This window comes from Myotis myotis, unplaced genomic scaffold (genome assembly GCF_014108235.1).
Source record: "Myotis myotis isolate mMyoMyo1 unplaced genomic scaffold, mMyoMyo1.p scaffold_m19_p_1, whole genome shotgun sequence".
In the NCBI taxonomy this organism is placed as follows: domain Eukaryota; kingdom Metazoa; phylum Chordata; class Mammalia; order Chiroptera; family Vespertilionidae; genus Myotis; species Myotis myotis.
Genome location: NW_023416313.1, coordinates 24,618,843 through 24,636,813, shown reverse-complemented (window position 1 = coordinate 24,636,813; position 17,971 = coordinate 24,618,843). Strand labels below are relative to the sequence as shown.

The window sequence follows — 17,971 nt, the reverse complement described above, 5'->3', positions numbered from 1 at the left end:
CTAAAGCATTTGTTCTCTTGGGCTTTTATTTATTTATTTATTTTAATATATTTATTGATTTTAGAGATCAAGGGAGAGAGAGAGAAACTGATGAGAGAGAGACATCGATCAGCTTCCTTCTGCCATCACCTCCCCCCTTCCTGGGGAATCAAGCCCGAAACCCCCAGGCATGTGCCCTGACTGGGAATCAAACCAGGGACCTCTTGGTTCATGCATCCGTGCTCAACCATTGAGACACACCAGCTGAGCTCTGGAGCTTTTATTGCCATGAACAACACTTTTGAATTACGATCATGTGTTCTCATCAGTCCTGATTCTAAAGTTTAGAATCCACAAAGCAGATTTTCCTGAAAAGTAGTATAATAAATTTAGATGTGTAAGATAAAGAGAAGAAATAATTTCAAAGTATTAATGAGTTAGACAGTTTATATTATATAAAAGTAATATGACCCCTAAAAGAGCAAATGTAAATATTTAATTTTCAATTAACACTATCTGAACTATTACTATATACCCTCAATAGTTTATTTGTAATACATTTTATTATGTCTTATTTATTATATTCACTGTGTTTTGGGGGCACTTTTATTTCAATTGAGCAATAAGAAATAATTAAATATTGCCTAATTATTAAGTACAGGTAATACTTGACTTGTAATTAATATATTCAAATAAATGTAGTTTCATAGACTTGTCTTTTCTAAGAAATTTAGGATAGACTTTATAAAAATAACAATAATTCCTTGGCTTAAGCTAAACAATATTTCTTACATGTGCCTAAATGTGTATGTATTCTTTTCAGTAAGGTATAAAATAACATGTATATTTCATTTTAGCCAAAACCTACTGGAGTACTAGGTGCAGTAAACAAGCCTTTATCAGCAACGGGAAGGAAACCGTATGTTAGGAGCACTGGAACTGAGACTGGAAGCAACATTAATGTCAATTCAGAGCTAAACCCTTCAACAGGAAATCGGTCAAGGTAATTTTTTTCCCCATTTGTTTTTGTTTCACAACTTGATTTATCTTTCAATTTTTCCTAAAGCACTATATCATAAAAATAGCCTTTAGGAAATATTTTGGTACAAATAATAGTGCTAAATTAGCACTAATGATGAAAATTTTGAGTGTACTATAGCATTCTAAGTATGTAGAAAAGTTAAATGGAAAAAACACAGGGTTTATAATATAATTAATTTACATGGAAATGTCTTCTATCTATATCTATATGTGAAATTTTAACATAGGAAAATATAATTTTTTTTTTCCTTTTTTAAAATTTATTTCATTGAGGGAGGAAGAGAGATAGAAACATCAATGATGAAAGAGAATCATTTGATTGACTGTCTCCTGCACACCCCACACTGGGGATCAAGCCCACAACCTGGGCATATGCCCTGACCAGGAACCAAACCATAACTTCCTGGTTCATAGGTCAACACTCAGTCACTGAGCTATACCAGCCAGGCAAAAATATAATTCTTTTTTCTTTTTGTAAAATATATTTTATTGATTTTTACAGAGAGGAAGGGAGAGGGAGTTAGAAACATCAATGAGAAACATCAATCAGCTGCCTCCTACAGACCCCCAACTGGGTATGTGCCCGCAGCCAAGGTACATGCCCTTGACTGGAATCGAAACTGGGACCCTTCAGTCCGCCGGCTGACGCTCTACCCTAGTGGTTCTCAACCTTCTGGCCCTTTAAATACAGTTCCTCATGTTGTGACCCCCAACCATAAAATTATTTTTGTTTCTACTTCATAACTGTAATGTTGCTACTGTTATGAATCGTAATGTAAATATCTGATACACAGGATGGTCTTAGGCGACCCCTGTGAAAGGGTCATTCGACCCACAAAGGGGTCGCAACCCACAGGTTGAGAACTGCTGCTCTATCCACTGAGCCAAACCGATCAGGGCAAAAATATAATTCTTAATTAAATTGAATTTATATGCATGAGTTGAGTAAAAATAACCATTCCACTTATAAAAATATTCCCTGTTTATTTTAACACTAGAGGCCCGGTGCATGAATTCATGCACCAGTGGGGTCCCTCAGCCTGGCCTGATCAGGACTAATGAGAACATAAGATCTTTGGTTAATCTCTTCCCTCCCCCCTTCCCTCTGAGATTCATCAGTCTGTTCCATGTTTCCATGCCTGTGGTTTCCGCTCCTGCGTTGAGCATCTGCCCCCAGGTGTTCAGTGCGTATCGTAGCTACTGGACAGTCTGCTGGTCGCTTAGGCTTTTATGTATATATAGATTGTTGGATAAGTTGTGGTAGTTTGGATGGTTTTTGAGAAATGAGTCCATTCATACATGTTGTCAGACTTTTGTGTGTACAGTCGGCCGGTCGCTTAGGCTTATATATAGATGTCAAACATGTGCTATTGTAGCTACTGCATAAGAATTTCCAGCTCACTCTTATCAACACTAAATATTGTGATTTTCAGAGATTTTGTTCTTAATTGTGAATTTTTTAAAAATATGTTTTTATTGCCGAAACCGGTTTGGCTCAGTGGATAGAGCGTCGGCCTGTGGACTGAAGGGTCCCGGGTTCGATTCCGGTCAAGGGCATGTACCTGGGTTGCGGGCACATCCCCAGTAGGAGATGTGCGGGAGGCGGCTGATCGATGTTTCTCTCTCATCGATGTTTCTAACTCTCTATCTCTCTCCCTTCCTCTCTGTGAAAAATCAATAAAATATATTTTTAAAAAATATGTTTTTATTGATTTCAGAGAGAAGTGAGAGAATTATCAATCGAACTCAAAATTATAGAATAAATTAATGTGAAATCTATGGTTTCCAGAGATGGTGGGGCTCAGTCACCTCCCCTGTGGCCTCTTGCAGCCTCCACCTTTGCACAGCATTAAGAACACAGACTAGAGATAGCTATACTGGAGAATCTATCATTATATTTTTGTTTTGTTTTAGGATTTTTTACCCCCAAGAGATAGGCTTAGAATAGTTGTGTTGTTTTGTTTTTTTGACAACTAATCTTTCTCTCAGGTGGTTTTCGATAGTCATTTCTATCTTATATTAGTAAGATTAAATGGAAATCAATAACCTTACTAATAAGAGACCAGTGAGTGGTCTGTAACCACAGATCTGAATCTTGCTAACATTGCTTCTTCTAAACCAGCCTGAACATTTGTTTCCTTATTGGTATGGTGAGAGAGCAAACTTTCTATTCATGTGGTGACATAAAGAAGCTTTGGTTTATTTTTCTTCCACAGGGAGCAGAGTTCAGAGGCAGCAGAAACTGGAGTTAGTGAAAATGAAGAGAACCCTGTGATGATTATTTCTGTCACACCTGCAAAGAATATTGACCCAGTAAAGAATAAGGTAAATTTTAAAATATAACAAGTAGATTTCTCTCATGAAGATCCTTATTATAAATTATAGGGGCAAGAAACCCACAGTCAAGAAGTTAATGTGTACTACATATCTCACATGTGTGTATACCACCCCTTGCTGCATTTAGTATGCTTCACTCTCCAACAATGATTCTACCCACATCCCCTGACTTCCTTTTATAGGAGTTTATGTGGTCGCCCGTTGTGATAATGGTATCCTTCTTCCACCCTCTCCCAGGCCTTGAAAGACTAGGATTTGACTTTTTAGGATCTAACTTTCAAAAGTTTATTAACTCCTACTGGGTCACCATTCCTTTGTATCTGTTTTACTTTTAAAAGTTAAATTTATGAATTAACTTTTTATAATGTGTTCGAGTTTTTGTTTAATAGCTGCAGTCTTTGTTGTTGACCTTTTAACTCTGGCACCCAGTTTTCTTAACAATTTTTTGGTAGGATAGAAAGGAGTATAATATTGTAGGATCATCAGACACACCTGAGTCTGAATCCTGGCTGTGTGTTTACTTGGGCAGATTGCTTGATTTCTAAGCTTCCATTCAACCATAGAATGAAATTAATAACATTCCTCAGTAGGAAGCACATGAAGATACTATTATTTTTCTTCACACAGATTATATTCTCTTTTTTTTTAAAATATAGATTTTATTGATTTTTTACAGAGAGGAAAGGAGAGGGATAGAGAGTTAGAAACATTGATCAGCTGTCTCCTGCACACCCCCTACTGGGGATGTGCCTGCAACCAAGGCACGTGCCCTTGACCGGAATCAAACCTGGGACCCTTCGGTCTGCAGGCCGACACTCTATCCACTGAGTCAAACTGCTTAGGACCAGATTATATTCTTGATATACTTATCTTTGTATTGCCCACCATGTATTTATGGTATTTATCAAATTTTTAGGAATTACCTTTGGGGACATAAAATAATGACTATACAGTTATCCCATGGTAGCTGAATTTTTTCTGTCCAGATTCATAGTGGTTGGACATTTATATAGTTAACAAAGTAATCCCCCAAGGATATATTTTAGATCAGTCTCTCCTCCAAACCCTTGCCGTCTGCTGTATGACATTCACTATGTCAGTGGATTTAACCAATATAAGGAATCTCTCAACATTGTTGGAACTCAGAAAGCAATAGATTTGAATATTGTTAGATCCTTGTATAGAATTAAACAGTCTTAATGTAAACAAATTTAGATGCAAAATTGCATGTTGCCACCGTCATTCAGTGAAACATACTTACAATAAATATTAAGAGGTAGTACAGGGACAAGTGTTTAGTCAGACATGATCTTTCCAGCCTCATTGCAAAATTCTATATAAGATAAACTGGACATTGAATTCTAATTTCTGAGAGACTAAAATGATACGTTTTAATTGATTTATAATATTATATTGTTCCAAACCCTTATTTTAACTCTTTCTCACTTTCAAAGAATGCTCTAACAAACGCACTGTAACCTGAGAAGATGGATTGGTTATATTTTGACAGAAGCCCAGTAGATAGCCTCCTTATTAGGTCTCCCGTAAGTTGATAGGGTCATTTCTTCTTAGGGTCTGGTCCTCAGTCTTGTAGGCTCAAAAACTATTCTGTTAGTATGCTAAAAGAAGGTAAAGATCTACGGGAGTGTTTCTTGCTTGCCAATTTCTCAAAGAGATTGATGCATAAACCAGTTTTTTAGTTATGTATATAAAAATTATTCAGCAGGCTGAATATGCATGGTTATACATCAGCACATTCTCTCCTGATGTTTTCTTATGAGAGGAATCAGATTGTAATATGAAGGATGAATAAGGGAGTTGGTTAAAAGAAGAACAAAGACACATCTCTGGATTCAGGCAAGCAGTACTGCCACCGTCATCCTTTAGGAATCTTCTTAGTTGTTGTTGTTAATCCTTACCCAAGGGTAATTTTTTCCATTGGTTTTTAGAGAGTAGAAGGGAGGATGGAAGGGGGAGAAAGAAGGAGAGATACATATGGATTGGTTGTCTCCAGCATGTCCCTGATGAGGGCCAGGGATGGAACCTGCAACCCAGGTACATGCCTTTGACCTGGAATTGAACCTGTGATCTGGGTGCATGGGCCAACACTGGCCACACTGGCCAGGGCAGGAACCTTTTTCCTCATACCTGTAGCTAACCAACTGGTTTCCTCTTCATTTGGCTTTTCCATGAGTTTTTTATACATATGCACGTGTTCATAATGTTCATGCATGTGTGAATATGCTAATGTGTGATTTTTAATGCAGTCTTTTTTCCCCTTTTAAACAGCCTTATCTCTGTTCGGTTTTTCCCTTTACAGTGTTATTTTCACTTATTATTTTGTGTGTGTGTGTGAGCATAAATACTGTCTTTCCCCGCTTTTCCCACTACAAACGGTGTGGCATTATACTTGTGGTTTTATTTCTGTGGGCCAGGCTCTTAGCGAGGGTTGCTGGGTCAAGAGTAGATATGACAGATTTTAGATGTTTCCATATTGCTTTCATGAAAAATTGGAACACTTAGGGCATTTTAAAGAAAGCTTATTGGACCAAATCCAGGAGCTCTTTGCTTTCCTGGGGAGTATAAGATTAAAAAAAAAGAGAAAAGAAATTTTGGAACATTTGACATTTCTACCAGCAGGGTATGTGAGTACGTTTTTCTCTACATACCCACCAACAAAGGTTTTGCAGTTCTGAATTTTTTTCATTTTCCTATATCAAAACTAATGCCCAACTGTTATTTTAATTTGCATTTCTCTCACCACCAGTATTTTTGTTGAACACTTGCATGTGTTCTGTGAGTTGCCTGTTCATATGTGCTCATTATCGAATTGTCTTGTGCTCTTTTAGGAGATTAATTCTGATCAGGCTACCCAGGGCAACATCAGCAGTGACCGAGGAAAGAAAAGAACAGTCACAGCCGCTGGTGCAGAGAATATCCAACAAAAAACAGATGAGGAAGTAGATGAATCGGGACCACCTGCCCCTTCAAAGCCCAAGAGAGGACGTCGACCCAAGTCTGAATCTCAGGGCAATGCAACCAAAACTGATGATGCCAGTAAACCTCTTGGCAAGGGAAGGAAGAGAGCCGCGGGCAGCCAGGAAGGCCCCGGCGGCCTGGAAGCAGGTAACGCCAAAGCACCCAAACTGCAGGACGGAGCCAAAAAGGCAGCGCCAGCAGAGAGACAGATTGACCTGCAAAGGTAACGCACATTGTTCTTCCTGAACTTGTCCTTGTGCTTAGTAGGTGTCAGTCACCCCCAAACACTTGGCATTGAGGAGTGAACACAGCCCTTGGCTTCCTGAGTAGGTTATGATGGCACTTGTTTTGATTTCATAACCTCCAGGACATCATTTTGAAAAGATTTCCTTTTTCCCTTTGGTTCAGTTTTAATTAGGATATGGTATTTTGATATTTCTATATATCAAGAACAGTATAATCTTTTGTTTGGTGTCCTTTGGTGTCCTTGCACAGGATTTACTTAAAATAAATAGCTACCTTTTAGATATAAAAGTTCCAGAATGGAGAAAGTAGTAGTCTTGACACATGAACAAGGTATATTTCTACTTTTTAATTCCTCTTGTTAGAGTTAATTTTAATATAAATCAACAACTTAACCTCTTCCCCACCTGCCCCAATGAAACAACCTCACAGGCTGCTCATCTTTGATCGCTCAAAGATGATTCCTACTTATATAATTTATTTACTGACTCAAGAATGGATATTTTATCTCACCAAACATGGATTATCTGTACAAAAATTTACTGGCATAGATTTTTACTACTTAATCTGGGAGTTGATGCTGAACGTTTTAAGTTGTCACCTTAATTAGAATTTTTAGATCCCTTTGGATTTTTATAGTAAATGTGTTCCCTTAGCTACTTATTGTGTGTGTGTTCATTTGTATGTTCCAGTAAATGTTACTGTTTATATTTTGGTCTGCATTTGGTATTGTTAACTTATGAGAAAATCCCTTGAATTCACTCTATACATCTATAAAAATCAGCCATTTGTATAGTATGGTCAAGAAACAATATCTGTCTGTGTAGTGATGGGGCTATAAGTAAAAAACTCCCTTATTTTTCTCTCCCAAGTTTGAAGTTGTTGAGGAGACACAGTCTTAATACTGATCTGGCTGATTTCAAGTGCGGAATTGCACCGGCCAGGTGGCTACTAATGCCTTGCCCTTGAATTGGACAACTGCAGGCAGACCAAAATCACGATCTGGGAGCAGAAGAGAACACGTCCAGATGAGGCCAAGTCCTGTGTGTCCTCCCTCCCTCACCTATTAGATGGGCCCTCCAGAAGCATGGGAGATTCTGCTAACTTAACAGAATTAAGCTAAATTTTCTCCTTGTTCTTTGAGTACGCTAAAATGTATTTGTTTACCCAGTTCAGGAATCAAAACTTATTCTGCTGCTTATAATTTATTTTGCCATAGTATCCAGTAATTTTCTTCCATAACAATATCATTTTGATGAAAGTATTAATTTAAAATGACAATTATTTCAAATAACAGCTCCTATTTTATTGTTGTAAGCATATCGGACATTGGGTAGCAGCACTTAATAGTTGAAAAACTTCTTCATTGGCATTTTGTTTTTTAGAGTTAGGGAAATATTTCTTAAACCAAGTAAAGTCTCAGGTGAAAAACAAATATTTTCAGGTTTTAGCTTATAACTATAGAAATGAAATAATTCCAGTTTATTTTCATGTTGACATATTTTCTAACGTTGCTTTCGTCTGTCCCCAAGGTAAAAGAAAACTCATTTGCAAAGGGAGAAAATGAAGGCCAAACAGAAGTAGCTTCAACTTCTACAAAAAATTGAATTCAAAGTGTCCCTGAACAGAAAACGAACTTCAGACACACTCTCTGCCTTGAAAACTGAAAGAAACTATTACTTCCTTTTCTCATGACCACAGCCCTCTGGTGGAATGTACAGCAGAAACTCTTGAGAGAGAGAGAGAGAGGCTAAAAGCAACTCTGTTCTTCAAACCCCCCCTCCCCCGACTTTTCTTATGAAAAGTCAATAATTAAGCAAATTGCTTAACACTTGGTTCCAGTTCCTGCATATCTGGAGTTTAAAGGCGTAAATACACCATTAATTTACATGCTGCATATTTTTATGTTAAAGAAAGTAACAGGATGTCCTTACACTGACACTGAAAAATTCATCAATTTTAGAGCCAGGAATTCCCGCGTTACACAAGAAAAAAGTAGAAGCCTACTGAATTTAATTTTTTAGAGGAAAAGAGATCAGATGAAATATTTGTTTTTCCTTTTGGAAACTTTTATGTATAATTCTTTCTGCCTGCCTACTTTTCTGCAAAAATGAGATGTACAGATTTCAGTTCCCTGCTATGAAAAGTGATGTGGTGGCAATTTTATAAATGTTGATTTCTGATTTTTATCAGAATGAGAAAATAATTAAAATTATTAATTCATATCACTTCATATTTTGATTTCCCCCCCTCCATTTTAGTTTAATATAATTTGCAATAAATGTACATATTATTGTTTCATAAAGCATATCATTTTAAAGTGGTTTTTACTCCTATGATTATGTTGGAATATTTGAAATTTTAAAGGAGTAAAGACTGTCCAGCATTTGGTTTTATAATGTTTGTCACCATATTTTTATTGATGTAAAAAAAAGTCAGTTTTTTTAAACAGTTGGGGTTGGGCGGCTCTGTGAGGAAGCTGGAGGTGTGGGATGCTGTTGACCTCCAGCATTGTGCTATTGGGAAAGAAGTGTGTTGCTTTTGTTGGGCAGTCTGGGCTCCATTTTAATGTTTATTTTAGAAAACAACTGTTGCATCGATATATTGTTTCTTGGTATTGTTCAGCATAGGTAATGTGTGCACTTCTGTGTACACATAATCATATTTAAGTTTTTTGCATAAAATAAATGCTTCTAGATGTCATACGGTAGTCTTTTTTAATCTTTTTATCATATGTTGTGAAATTTTTTTATGTGAAAGGGCTAAAGTCATTAAAAAACATGATTATAGTCAACTCTCCATTATCTATATAAAATAGTGACTATGCCTCAGGTTTTGAATCTTGTAGTAATCATAAACTTAAAACAAAATAATGAAGGCATATTTTAAGCGATAAATCAGGAGCGACTAAAAACTTGTCCTTTCTCACACTCAGAGGTGGAGCCTGCCCCTTCTCCACATTAGGCTCCTTCCCAAAGCCCTTGCTGAATGTGTTCACCCAGGTTCCTCACATCCCCAGCGTGGTTAGAGAACGTAAACAATTCTGTGTGCTCTAACGTGGTCTTGATAGGCTATGGCCTACAGGGGGTGTAAAACAGTGAACGTGAGCTGTGTACCAAAAGGATGATTATGTTAAATGTGAAATTTACTTGTAGTAAATGTCACTTATGTTCTAATAGATAATCAAGAGTTGGCTGTATATTGACTGAGTGAAAGATGGGTAATTCTTTTAAATATGCATATACACACATTTAGGTATCAGATGATGGTTAGGGAACAATGGATGCCAGTGATAGAAAAATATCTTAAGAGGGCAGAAAAAGCCCTACTCTTCCTTATTGCCTCTTTTTATAACACTTTAGATGTAACGTATAAAATATTGCCTCCAACACACTGAAAAATATCTATGCATAAGCATCAGAGAAGTCCCTCAAGCAATCAGTGGGCGTGTTCTGTTTAGAAAGATTTTAAAGTTCTCTTAGCATCAGACAGCTCGATTCTTAACGCCATGAATTTGTCACCAATGAAAAGCACACTGGGTAGGGACCTCCTTTCTCTCCACTCCTTTCATTAAGTGATTCAGCATCACAGCTGACTAGATCACCTAGTGTTGTCCTATTGAATAATGAAGCATTTGCATCAGCTCTGCCTGCATAGATTTTTGAAGGAGAGGAGTTAATGGAAAGGATCTGGTCCACAAACAAGCACGTAATACCCTGATTTGTAATATGCAAGTGTCTGGCACTAAGGGAAGGGACAGTGGGATGGTAGAGATGGAGCTGGTGGAGAGGGACTTGTGTAAGGGAAGTTGGTCAGTTTTCCTTTGAAAAAGGAAAAAGTAAAATCCCTTAGGAATTTGGTATTTACATCTCAGAGAAATACAACACAAAGTGCAGACTTATATTTGAGAATTAATGTTAATTAACCCTTTGTGTCTAGTTTGAAGCTTCTTGTATTTGTCTAAAACTACAAGCCAGAATTTTGTATCTCCTTTGATAAAAAGTGTGTATAATGTAAAGTAGTTTTGCATATTATTGTGCTGCACATGGGCCGAATTTTTAAAATTTTTTTAAAGACTTGAAGCAGAACCTTGTTATTTGTGTAAATGACACATGTAAAATCCTACCATAAAGTGATAAAAAATATGCATTGTTTCAAATAAAATCAAGAAATGCAGCATTATATAGTAGTGTGGAACCCTGAATATTCATGTATTTCCTGGTATGTTACAAGCTGGTGAAATGTCTGTGTATTTTCTGTTTAGATTCTGGAGTCTACAGATCTTCCTCAGAAATTAAATGCCACCTTCAGACTTCCTACAGTGACTGAAGGAGAGCATAATAGGTGATAAATTCTGATTAACATTTGGGAAATTTTAGAAGTTGCTTTTAACCTAAGAACTTAAAAGTGGCCTTTCATGTGTACTAAGTGTGATACGTCTACTTATTGTAAATTCCAAACATGCTTATTTAGTTAAAAGCTACTTCATGGAGAACAAGTAGATTACATAAATGTGTCTGGAATGAGAGGTGAATAGAATGAGAAGCTATTCTGCCTGCTCCCGTATTTTACCCTCAATGGGACTATGATGCCACACCTTGATACTTATATTGATTGTCAAGACTTTTCTGTCTTCACTTTCACATGGATAAACTATCAATAGAAACCACTGGAGACCAAGAAGTCTCCAGCAGTCTGACAAGGAGCTTTGCAACCTGCCTAGATAGTAATAGTGGCATTGCCTACAAGTCAAAAGTGCTGCAAGCCAGCGACAGTGTAGAGCAGTGATGGCGAACCTTTTGAGCTCGGCGTGGCAGCATTTTGAAAATCCCTAACTTAACTCTGGTGCCGTATCACATATAGAACTTTTTTGATATTTGCAACCATAGTAAAACAAAGACTTATATTTTTGATATTTATTTTATATATTTAAATGCCATTTAACAAAGAAAAATCAACCAAAAAACTGAGTTCGCATGTCATCTCTGACACGCGTTCGCCATCACTGGTGTAGAGCAATGGAATGAGCATGCGTAATCACGCACCACCTCCTCCTGCAAACTAGAGCTCCAAGTCCAACAGGAACATGTACAAGGCTCCGCTTGTAAGGACCAGCTGGTGCTGAGGACTTCAGTGTTGGGCACAATGCCAAGGGCTGACACTGGAAACACTAGACTGGTTGGTGCCTTTGAAGGACTCCCAATAGAGAACATTAGGACAACACAGGGAGATGTGACTTCAGGTGAAACATCAAGTCTGGACTTCAGACCCCTGATAGATGCTTGTAGAAGCAGAGAAATCCCTATCTTTTCGATATAGAGAAGTGCAGTTTGGACAATTGTGAGTGTAGGTCTGTTCCTAAAGAAATTGGGCTGAGCAGGTGCCACCTCAGACATGAGCTGGACCAGGACACAGGCCTCCAGGTTTAGGGCCCCTAAGTGGAGATGAGCATAAGGGTGGGCAAACCCCGGCTGGGGAAGAGCCAGGAGACGGCCACTACTTCAGCAACACAAACGCCGCGTGAACGCTGCCATGTGCAAAGCATCGCTCAACTTGCAGGCTAGAACACCTGGTCCCAGCCTCCAAACTTCTTGCTCATCCACTATCCCAAGTGCACCCCATCCCAAGCACAAACGGGTGTGATCATTCCTACGGCTCCTTTGGACAAACTGTATGTTGAGGGACTGGGCTTCTCCAGGAAGCAAGTTTGTGGGACCCAAGCACCCATTTCAGTCTTGCTGTGGGCCTTCTTTAGCAGATGATCATCCTGGTGGCCACACGCCACCTCCCCTCCCCCTTGCTGAACCCCTTTCTTCAGGAAGGTGTGGGCCATTTTGCCATCTGGTTTCCCTTACCTGTGATGGAGTGTACCCTCCCAGAGAGAGGTCAGCTGCAGAGACGGACGAGGCCCTGCCCTTTTTCATCCCACTGCAGGCTGCGCACTGAAAGGCAGACCATTTTCACTGGGGCTTTCACAGTTAGTATGTGGAATCGGCCCGGGACGTCTGGGGCTCTGCGTTCATTAACCGTTGGGCAGCTTGGCTTAGAACTATGTGCAGCAGACCCTGCTGCCTCGTTTTAGAAGTCATGGCTCATCAGGATCAAAACTAGACAGATCGCTTTCCCTTCTCACACCCACTTAACTGGGATCTTCCCTGGCTCGCCAGGGATCCCCCCACCACGGCAGTTGAGCAGAACCTGTCTCCAAAGCTGACCCAGAGGAAAACTTCCACAAAGATTTTATAAACTCAAATGTTAGACCACCTCCGGGTTCCTGCAAACCCCACGTTTTCCTAACAATGACCGCATACGTGGCAGTGGCGTGTTTATTGTCTGAAGGCCTGATCTTCGTCTGTGCATGATTTCTATCTTACTGATAATCTTGGCAGAGGCTGAGAGTGACCCGGAGCTTACCCTTCCTCTGGCACGGTGGTTCTCAACCTTGGCTGCACATTAGAGTCACCTGAGGCCCAGAAATCAGGATTTTAAAAAGATTCCCAGGTGATTCTAATGTGCAGCCAAGGTTGAGAACCACGGCTCTGGCAGGATGAAGGAAATCACAAATTCCCCACAAGCGGAAGCAAGGAGAAAGCCACTGTGCACATGCATGTCCTGTCCGCCCTTTGACTTGGGAGGACCGGTGCTGAAAGTGGGAAGGAGCAGATCAGAAAAATTTCTGCCTGAGCTCACTTTCATCTTAATATCCCGGCTTATGATTAATATTTTCCAACAATAACAATTGAGAGAGAGGCTCAGAAAGGGCTGGAATGGCAACTCGATGAGCTGCATTTTAGGAAAACTGAATCATGAGAGCACAGATTGCTCGGACTCAAGAGAAGCATTTGCTCTGTGAATTCGGGCAGAAAGCCTGGAAGGTTTGGCTTGAGTACTTCCCAGTGTCAAGTGCTAGCAACCAGGAGGTGATGGAAATGTGCCTTAAAATAACGCCAAGTCCACGACCTGGCCAGTGTGCCTCAGCTGATTGGGCTTCATCCCATATACCAAAAGGTTGCTGGTTTGATTCCTGGTCAGGGCTCATGCCCGGGGTTGTGGACTCAATCCCCAGTAGGGGGCATGTAGGAGGCAGCCAATAGATGTTTCCCTCTCACATCGATGTTTCTCTCAGTCTCCCTTCCTCTCACTCTCTAAAAATCAATTTTAAAAACAAAATTTTTTTAAAAAATAATACTAATGTAGAGTCCAGGAGGCCAAACCTGGTTTTGCTGGAGAAAAGGGTTTCCTGAAGACCTTCACACATCTCCTGGATGCTCAGCAGGGCAATGCCCCAAGGGAAGCCCAGTAAAGGAGCTCCAGAGGCTGTAGGTGTGAGCTTGGCACCTAGGCCTTCATTTCTGTTGGAACTGGTTGATTGTGTGGAGGAGACCAGAATATCAAGAGTTGCTTCATTGAGCCTGGCTGGTGTGGCCAGTGATTGAGCATTACCCCATGCACCAGGAGGTCGCTGGTTTGATTCCCAGTCGGGGCACATGCCCGGTTTGGGTTGTGGGCTCAGTTCCCAGTAGGGGGCATGCAGCAGGCAGCCAACCAGTGTTTCTCTCTCTCCCACTCCCTCTCTCTCTGAAATCAGTACAAACATATCAGAGGGGAAAAAAGAATTGCTTCATTGGGCTTCATAAAGCTCAGCACCACTGATGCTTTTCATTTTCTCACCCCAAAGACCCCTTCCTCTCCTTGGAAATAGCCACACAGCACCTCTCCCACAGGAACCATCAGATCAGAGTGCTGGTCCCTGCTTGCTTGTCTGCCCTGGCTGTTTCAACTGTGAAGAAAGTGAGCACAGAAGAGGCTATTTGTTCTACCTAACGTCTAGTCTACCATTCCACACCAAAAGCTAGTAAAAATGACTTTTGTCAATTTTTAGAACTTTAGCCCTGGCCAACGGTTGCTCAGTGGTTAGAGCATTGGTCCTTGGACCAAAGGGTCTCAGGTTTGATTCCCGGTCAAGGGCATCTACCTGGGTTACAGGTTCAATCCCCAGTTGATGTATCTCTCTCACATCAATGTTTCCCTCTCTCTCTACCCCCTTCTCTTCCTCTCTGAAATCAATAAAAATGTATTTTTTAAAAAGTGCCATTTTTGCCCTAGCTGGTTTGGCTCAGTGGATAGAGCATCGGCCTGCAGACTGAAGAGTCCTGAATTCAGTTCCAGTCAGGGCACATGCCCAGGGTTGTGGGATCAATCCCCAGTAGGGGGCGTGCAGGAGGCAGCCGATCAATGATTCTTTCTCATCATGGATGTTTCTCTCTCCCTCCACCTTCCTCTCTGAAATCAATAAAAATATGCCTAAAAAAATAATAATGGCACTTTAAAAGTATATTTTTATTGATTTCAGAGAGGAAGGGGGAGGGAGAAAGATAGAAACATCCATGATGAGAGAGAATCAATGATCGGCTGCCTCCTGTAAGTCCCCCACTGGGAATCAGACCCACAACCCGGGTATGTGCTCTTGACCAGAATTGAACCTGGGACCTTTCGGTTCACAAGTCGACACTCTACCCACTGAGCCAAACCGGCCAGGGCAGAAAGTGCCATTATTAACAGTAATTGAGTTTCCAGGCCAAGTACCCTTCCCATGGGTGAGTTCCACCTCTCACAGGCTTCCCTGCTGGCATCAGTCTGGTTCTCAGCCAGGAAGGCCTGACAGTTTCCTCCACTATGGTCACAGGCCCAGGACTGGTCTTAGTAAGCAGACCTGAGTAACAGGAGGCCCACAGGTTCACGTGGCTGACAGGTCTGCTCTCTGCCTGGGAAGCCCTGTGGGAAGCCAAGTGTGAAGGAGATCTGGGAAGTGGGCTCTGCAGGGAGAGCTGGCTGGGTCACCTTCATGACCAGCCTCTAGCTTCACCCTGTGGAACCCACCTCTCTTCTGATACACCTGCAACAGTGGGATCTTGGAAATCTTATAGGCCCTCCTACCACTCAGGTTTGTGTGTTTTGTGTGTGTATTTTTTTTTTTTTTCAAAAAGCCTTATTGTTTCCATTTGGTCCAAGGCATGGGAGAGGGCTCCAGGTGGTTAAAAGAATGGCTAGTAGTTTCGGGGAGAGACTCAGGCAAGCCAAACACCAGGGGGATGCCGAGGGGTCCCTCAAAGGCCTCTGGCTCCAAAGGCTCCTAGTTGTGCCTGAGGGTGAGCCTTTCGAAGAGATACTCGCCCAGCTCAGCCTGGGGGCTGGCAGCCTGCGGAGGTGAGTCAGGTGCTGCCCATCTTCTTGACGAGTTTCACCTCATCCCGGAAGTGGTTCTCCCGGAAGTTACAGAGCTGAGGGTCTGAGCGGGTAGAACCCAGGCCTGCAGCTCCCGAAGGGCCTGGGTCAGGCTCCTCTCCAACGCCTTGGCGGCCTCCCTGGCGTCCTGAGTTTTGCCCACTCATCTGGGGAGGCTTCAGCATGTCCTGGAAGAGGGTGAGGCCATGGCACTGGTTTTGCATCTTTAAGAGACACTCAGAGCCCTCCAGATTCTTCACCAACTCTTGGAAGAAGTGGCTGGGCCCTCAAGAGCCACATCGTTAAAATAGAAGCCCAGGGAGAGGCAGGTGTGGGACAGAAGCCCAGGGAGAGGCAGGTGTGGGACAGAAGCCCAGGGAGAGGCAGGTGTGGACAGAAGCCCAGGGAGAGGCAGGTGTGGGACAGAAGCCCAGGGAGAGGCAGGTGCAGGAGGCCAAATGCAGGTTGGCCAGGCGGTTGACCACAGCCTCCACCGGGTGGAATGGTTCTGATGAATTTGGGAGCTCATGGTTGTTCAGCAATAAGGAGTTAAAGTAGAAAATAACTGGTTGTTGGCTGGTCTCAGAGGTGGTTCTGAAGGTGGTGACTAGATAAGATTCAGGAGAGTGGCCGGAGGCTGGAAGAAGGGGTGTCCCTGGGTCTGTTCCCGCCGAATACCGTTGAAGCAAGAGACAGATCCAGGACCACGGAGGGCACTATCTCGCCTGTTAAATAATAACCACGTCATAGATGGTTGTGAGGGTAAAATGAGGTAACTATGGAAAGCCCCTCACACAATGCTGGGCCAACAGTAAGGGCCCGCCTGCCCACAGCGGCTGCCACCGGTCAAGCGCACTGCAGCCCCAGCTCCCACCACAGACTCCTTGGGCAGCACCTGCAGACGCTCCGAGACTTGGGTTCCTGTTGTGTCTGTTTCCAGGCTCCAGGCCAGCTCCCCCCCTGCCCCACCGCCACCCCACTTCGGTTAATTCTCTTTCTTGAGCCAGGGTCCAGTTTCCACTGCCTCACGTTTCCATACAGTTCAGCCCAGAGGCCATATCTACGGGAAAAGTTCATCACTTTCTGGACCAGGGGTCCTCAAACTTTTTAAACAGGGGGCCAGTTCACTGTCCCTCAGACCATTGGAGGGCCGGACTATAGTTTAAAAAAAAAACTATGGTCCTGATCGGTTTGGCTCAGTGGATAGAGCCTTGGCCTGGGGACTGAAGGGTCCCAGGTTCGATTCTGGTTAAGGGCATGTACCTTGGTTGCGGGCACATCCCCAGTAGGGGGTGTGCAGGAGGCAGCTAATCGGTGTTTCTCTCTCATCGATGTTTCTGACTCTCTGTCCCTCTCCCTTCCTCTCTGTAAAAAAAAAAAATCAATAAAATATATTAAAAAAAACAAAAACAAAAAAAAACTATGAACAAATTCCTATGCACACTGCACATATCTTATTTTGAAGTAAAAAAACAAAACGGGAACAAATACAATATTTGTATTTGCATGTGGCCCGCGGGCCGTAGTTTGAGGACCCCTGTTCTGGGACAGTCAGTAAACTAAGGCCCTTTTTGCGTTTGGGGAACCATTCACAACGGCCACTTCTGTAAGAGCTGAGAACACTCACCTCCTAACCTCCCTTGGAGCTCAGTCTCAGCTGGCACCTGAGAGCTGTCAACCAAACTCCTGCCCCTTTGAGATGTGGGTTGGGTCACGCTGAATGGGGACCACACCACCTGGGAATGCTGGGCAGCGGTGCCCACATCCCACCGTGGGTGGCACAGGTGCTGCAGGCTGGCTGGGTGCCCCGGGCGCTGGCAGGGGAGGCCAATAATGTGATACTATTTCTGACACTATAACATCTACCATTTCCCAGAGGGTTTGAGCTACTTAACACTTGTTAATTTTTTATTGATTTCAGAGAAGAAGGGAGATAGAAACATCAATGATGAGAATCATTGATTGGCTGCCTCCTGCACGCCTCCTACTGGGGATCGAGCCCGCAACCCAGGCATGTACCCTTGACCGGAATCGAACCTGGGACCCTCCTGTCCACAGGCTGATGCACTATCCAATGAGCCAAACCAGCTAGGGCTCAACACCTGTTAATAAACTTCTTTTCTTCTTGAATTAGCTAGTTGACTTCTCGTAAATTAGTGCCAGTAGC

General features: G+C 42.0%; 1 protein-coding gene across 9 annotated transcripts in view; it reads left to right on the top strand.

Moving 5' to 3' along the window:
• The window catches only part of PDS5A (PDS5 cohesin associated factor A), a 107,316-nt gene extending 96,555 nt beyond the window's left edge, over window positions 1–10,761 (top strand). For 8 of the 9 annotated variants that reach the window (XM_036331666.1, XM_036331686.1, XM_036331718.1 and 5 more), the window contains 4 exons: window positions 837–982; window positions 3,237–3,345; window positions 6,207–6,559; window positions 7,452–7,624. In XM_036331666.1, coding sequence (XP_036187559.1) covers window positions 837–982; window positions 3,237–3,345; window positions 6,207–6,559; window positions 7,452–7,548 — 705 coding nt within the window. In that variant the 3' untranslated portion in view covers window positions 7,549–7,624. Of the gene's footprint in view, window positions 1–836; window positions 983–3,236; window positions 3,346–6,206; window positions 6,560–7,451; window positions 7,625–8,111 lie in introns of those variants that run through there. The other variant, XM_036331676.1, reaches the window with a different exon arrangement.
• Window positions 10,762–17,971: the final 7,210 nt, after the last annotated feature.